Genomic DNA, 5,924 nt, shown 5'->3' with positions numbered 1-5,924 from the left:
CGCCACTGCACTCCAGCCTGGGCGACAGGGCCAGACTCGGTCTCAAAAAGTAAAATAATAATAATAATAATAATAATAATAATAATAAAATAAGATGGAAAAAGAAATAAGGCAGCAGGTATTAGAAACAAGGTGGTAAGTGTTAGAAATAAGGCAGAGGGAGAAATGGGTGCTCAAACCCTGCCAATGTGGCATCTGGTCTTGCCGCACTCACTTTAGGGTTTTTTGTTTTGTTTTAAGACAGTGTCTTGCTCTGTCACCCAGGCTGGAGTGCAGTGGTGCGATCTTGGTTCACTGCAACCTCCACCTCCCGGGTTCAAGTGATTCTCCTGCCTTAGCCTCCCAGGTAGGACTACAGGTGACCGCACCCTCACCCAGCTAATTTTTTTATTTTTAGTAGAGATGGGGTTTAACCATGTTGGCCCGGCTGGTCTCGAACTCCTGGCCTCAAGTGATCGTCCCGCCTTGGTCTCACAAAGTGCTGGAATTCCAGGCACAAGCCACTGCACTCCGCCCGCTACAGAGCTTTATCAAGTGAGAATCATTGGGCTGAACCTCACAGTGTCTCAAGGACAATGTCACCTGCAGGTGGCAGGGTGTACTAAATGGCTGCTGCCCTGACCCTGGGCAACAGGGAAATGAGTGAGAGGGTTTCAAATCATGCAGAAAGGCCTGGTGCTGTGTGGTTTATGCCTGTAATCCTAGCACTGTGGGAGGTCGAGGCCTGAGGATTGTTTGAGGCCAGGAGTTTGAGACAAGCCTGGGAATCAAAACGAGACCCTGTCTCTAGTCTATAAAATAACAGCGACAACAAAACCATGCCGAGAAATACATTTGCATTCAAAGAGAAACTTAGAGGCCAGGCGAGGTGGCTCATGCCTATAATTCCAGCAGCTTGGGAGGCCGAGGCAAGCAGGTCACAAGGTCAGGAGTTCGAGAACAGCCTGACCAACATGGTGAAACCCCGTCTCTACTAAAAATAAAAAATTAGCCAGGCGTGGTGGTGCACGCCTGTAGTCCCAGTTACTCGAAAGGCTGAGGCAGGAGAATCGCTTGAAACCGGGAGGCAGAGGTTGCAGTGAGCCAAGATCGCACCACTGCACTCCAGCCTGGGTGGTAGAAAACAAACGAACAAACAAACAAACAAACAAAAAATCTTAGACAACATGAAATTACAGGCAGCAGTTATCCCTGGGGATGCGAACGGTGTTAATTTTTCTTCCTCCAGTTTTTTCTCTTTCCTGCAATTTGGGGCAGCAAGGGATTCTCACTTTGTGAATGTGGAGAGTCCATCATTTACAAAGAAAACATCCATCAGTCTTTCTCTCCTTCCAATTCGTCTGGTTGGTTTGGTTCTGATTGCAGAAAATCCCCCACAGCCTCAGGTGAGATTCTCAGTGGAGCAGCTGGGCCGGGATGGGAGGAGGCGGCTGACCCTGAAAGAGCAGGTAACGGGGCTATCACAGGGCTGTGGGGTGGCCTGGGATGGGGAGCAGGAGGCAAAAGGCTGGAGGCTGATGAGCAAGTGGGAGATGGAGGGGGAAGAGAAGTAGAGGTGGCAGTGAGTGGGCAGATTGTGGGTTTAACTCCGAAGGTCATAGGGAGCCATGGAGTGTGTGTGAGCAGGGGAGGGACATGACTGGACTCAGATGTTCACAAGCTTTCCCTGGCTCCTGTGTGAGAAACAGAGTGTGTGGGAATTGCACAGAAGCCAGAAGGCCAGGAAGGAGACAATGATGACTGCATTTGCCTTGGTAGCAGGTTATTGCTTTAAGTCCCAAAACAGGCTGGGGGTGGTGGCTCACGCCTGTAATCCCAGCACTTTGGGAGGCCGAGGCGGGCGGATCATGAGGTCAGGAGATCGAGACCATCCTGGCAAACACGGTGAAACCCCGTCTCTACTAAAAATACAAAAAAAAAAAATTAGCCGGGCATGGTGGGGGGCGCCTGTAGTCCCAGCTTCTCGGGAGGCTGAGGCATGAGAATGGCGTGAACCCCGGAGGCGGCGGAGCTTGCAGTGAGCTGAGATTGCGCCACTGCACTCCAACCTGGGCGACAGAGTGAGACTCTGTCTCAAAAAAAAAAAAAAAAAAAAGTCCCAAAACAACCCATTAAGTGCAGTCTGATTAGCCCCATTTTACAGACAGGGAAACTGAGGCACAGAGGGACTATTTCTGTTGAGACAAAACTGGCAAATATTCCACTCATTGACTTTACCATAGTCGTCTTAGCCAGGTCCCTAATGGGCTGTTACTATAAGGCTGTAGCAAAAATCCTTTACTTCCTATGTTCCTCTAACTCAAATTCCTTTCCTAAGGAAAAATGTTCTGCTTGAGGTAACTGGGTTAAAAGATGGAAACATTTTTTTTTCCTGAATGTCAGTGGGTTTTGTCAATTTCTCACTTCCCCCAAGCTAGATGTGTGCGGGCGGTGAATGGCTGTCTCACAGCAGCTTTGCCAGCATTGAGGTTTATTATTTTTTTAATTTTTGATGCGTGTTATCGACTGTGGCCTTTGGCCAAGTCTGTCCTCATAGGCTGTGTCCTGCTGTCTCCCTATGGGATGATGAATGTGATCAGGTTCCTACAAGCTGTCTTTCATACTCCTGACAGCCAACCCAGCTGGAGCTTCCAGAAGGCTGTCAAGGGCCAGCACCTGGAGCGGAGGTCACCTACCAACTGCAGCTCCACATGCTGTCCTGCCCGTGTAAAGCCAAGGCCACCAGGACCCTGCCCCTGGAGAAAACGCCCTATCTCTCGGGTGCTGCCTACAATGTGGCTGTCATCTCCTCGAACCGATTTGGTCCTGGCCCAAACCAGACGTGGCACATTCCTGCTGACACCCACACAGGTGCCTCCTCTGGGTGGGGAGGGTGGTATGAGGGCCCCTCAGAGCTGAGCACCTACTCTGAGGCTCAGCTAGACCAGGGTGAGAGGAGTGAAGCAGAAAATTTTAAAGCAGTGCCTAATTTAGGGGTATATCAAAAATTCAGTAATCAGCCGAGTGCAGTGGCTCATGCCTGTAATCCCCATGCTTTCGGAGGCCAAGGCAGGCGGATCATTTTTAGTAGAGATGGGGTTTCACCACGTTGGCCAGGCTGATCTTGAACTCCTGACCTCAGGTGATCTGCCTGCCTTGGCCTCCCAAAGCACTGGGACTACAGGCGTGAGCCACCATGCCAGCCTAATTTTTGTATTAAAAAGTAGAGATGGAGTTTCACCATGTTGCCCAGGCTGGTGATCCACCTGCCTCAGCCTCTCAAAGTGCTGGGATTACAGATATGAGCCACCGTGACCGACCTACTATTATTATTATTTTTGAGCTAGGTTCTCAGTCTGTTGGCAGACTAGAGTGCAATCATGGCTCACTGCAGCCATGAACTCCCAGACTCAAGTGATCCTTCCGCCTCAGCCTCCAGAGTAGCTGGGACTACAGACGTGCACCACCACACCTGGTTAATTTTTAATTTTTATTTTTTGTAGAGACAGGTCTCCCTATGTTGCCCAGGCTGGTCTCGAACTCCTGGGCTCAAGCGATCCACCCATCTCCACCTCCCAAAGTGCTAGGATTACAGGTGTGAGCTGCCACACCCAGCCTGGTCCCATATCATAGTGAAATGGTGCCTGTAAAATTCTCAGCATTGGCTTGGCACTTGCAGTCGGTACTCAATAAACGGCTGTTGCTATCCCCAGAATTGCAAGCAGTATCCGTCTCTGACATTCGTGCAGACACCCTGGCGGGAGGGAGTGGGAGAGATTTGCCCAGGGACTGAGTGGGTGTGTGCTCGTGCTTCTGAGTTTGGCATGAGACCACCAGTGGGGCCAGTCAGGCCGGGGAGCCTGGTCTTGCATGTCACTCTCCGCCCAGGCGAGGCAAGCGGTAGGCGGCCAGGTATCTGCCGCAGCCGGAGACGCCTACAAGGCTGGAGGTGGGTGTAATGGCAGTACAGGAAGCCCTCATGGTGAATATCCTGGCAAGGAGACAGCAGTTAGGCTGGAGGAGGACTCAGCTCATTCAAACACCATCTGCTGACTGGATGCGGCGGATCACGCCTGTATCCCAGCACTTTGGGAGGCCAAGGCAGGTGGATCACTGGAGGTCAGGAGTTTGAGACCAGCCTGGGCAACATGGTGAAACCCCGCCTCCACCAAAAAAAAAAAAAAAAAAAAAAAATTAGCCGGGCATGGTGGCACATGCCTGTAGTCCCAGCTACTCACGAGGCTGAGGCAGGAGAGTCGTTTGAACCCGGGAGGAGGAGGTTGCAGGGAGCTGAGATCATGCCACTGCACTCCAGCCTGGGCGACAGAGCAAGACTCCGTCTCCAAAGAAAAAAAACAAAAAAAACAAATGCCATCTGCTACCCTCTTTGTGCGTGACTCCCCAGGCAGCCTCCAGTGCAGGGAAACAGCCAAACACAGACACCCTGGCCTATAGGGTCAGAGGTATAGACGAAAGGGTGGGAGAGAGGCTGCAGGAGCCAGAGAAGGGGGCTGGGGAGAGGGACGGCAACTGTCTGATGGGTCTCTCCCCTCTCCTTCCAGAACCAGTGGCTCTGAATATCAGCGTCGGAACCAACGGAACCACTATGTATTGGCCAGCCCGGGCTCAGGGCACGACGTACTGCATTGAATGGCAGCCCGTGGGCCAGGAAGGAAGCCTTGCCACCTGCAACCTGACTGCGCCGCAAGACCCGGATCCAGCTGGAATGGGTAATGGCCTGGAATGGCCTGCCTCTGCTCCTCCTCTGTGCCCTCCCTTTTAGCTCCTGGTGGGTTCAAACCTGCAGGGAAGGCACATAGCGGGTGTCTAAGGCCCAGAGAGGTGTTACTGCTTACTCGAGGTCACACAGAGGTAGGGACAGGGTGAGGTTTGGAGCCTCTCACCCATATGGGTCTGGAACCTCCTGCTGGCATCCTGAGCTCAGTTCCAGGCAGATCGCACACCTGCAGGTAATGAATCTCACATCCTAAGGTGTTTGTTAAATATTCAACTGTGCCAGGGAAGGTGGCAGTTCGTGAGATGCTGGTGGCAAATTAATGAGTCTTTAGGGAAAGAGGGGACTGTGAGGCTCAGGTAGCCTCTCACTCTCCTGCTTCCTGCTCTGGGCCTTGCCAGAGCCCCAGAAAGCCTCAACCTCAGCCTGTTCCTTGAGGAATTCACAGCCTGAGGAGACAGAACTGGACACGGAACCCCTGACCCCACTGGCCTGGCAAGGTGGCTAACGCCTGTAATCCCAGCACTTTGGGAGGCTGAGACAGGTGGATCACCTGAGGTCAGGAGTTCGAGACCAGCCTGGCCAACATGGAGAAACCCTGTCTCTACTAAAAATATAAAAATTAGGCAGGCATGGTGGTGCACATCTATAATCCCAGCTGCTCAGGAGGCTGAGGCAGGAGAATACCTTGAACCCGGGAGGTGGAGATTGCAGTGAGTCAAGATCGCGCTATTGCACTCAAGCCTGGGTAACAGAGCAAAACTCCGCCTCAAAAAAAAAAAAAAAAAAAAAAAAAGAAGCCCTGGTTCCATGGAGTAAGGGCTGGGTTAGAGGAGGATGGGGATGGGGTTGGGGGCATTGCACAGAGAGGAGATCTTGGAGGAGGGGATATTGGTGCAAGGGCTTTGAAGCATGAGTAGGAGTTTTCTGGGGGTTCCCGGCAGCTGGCACAGCCAATGCAAAGGTGCAGAGGTGGGAACACAATCTACTGAATGGCCTGGTCTTTGCTTATCCTTCCAGCAACCTACAGCTGGAGTCGAGAGTCTGGGGCAATGGGGCAGGAAAAGTGTTACCACATTACTATCTTTGCCTCTGCGCACCCAAAGAAGCTCACCTTGTGGTCTACGGTCCTGTCCACCTACCACTTTGGGGGCAATGGTAAGTGACCCAAACCTGCAGGTTTACATTATTTTTTCTTTTTAAATAATAA

The 5,924-nt window shown here is 51.8% G+C and overlaps 1 protein-coding gene across 1 annotated transcript in view; it reads left to right on the top strand.

Annotated features, from left to right (window-relative positions):
- The window catches only part of IL12RB1 (interleukin 12 receptor, beta 1), a 39,644-nt gene that overhangs the window by 12,033 nt on the left and 21,687 nt on the right, over positions 1-5,924 (top strand). Inside the window, exons 3-6 of the mRNA XM_011991246.1 lie at positions 1,229-1,448; positions 2,613-2,850; positions 4,542-4,709; positions 5,735-5,872. Coding sequence (XP_011846636.1) covers positions 1,229-1,448; positions 2,613-2,850; positions 4,542-4,709; positions 5,735-5,872 — 764 coding nt within the window. The remainder of the gene's footprint in view (positions 1-1,228; positions 1,449-2,612; positions 2,851-4,541; positions 4,710-5,734; positions 5,873-5,924) is intronic.

Source organism: Mandrillus leucophaeus, unplaced genomic scaffold (assembly GCF_000951045.1).
Source record: "Mandrillus leucophaeus isolate KB7577 unplaced genomic scaffold, Mleu.le_1.0 Scaffold11, whole genome shotgun sequence".
Classification (NCBI taxonomy): Eukaryota; Metazoa; Chordata; class Mammalia; order Primates; family Cercopithecidae; genus Mandrillus; species Mandrillus leucophaeus.
This window is presented reverse-complemented; position numbering and strand designations above follow the sequence as displayed.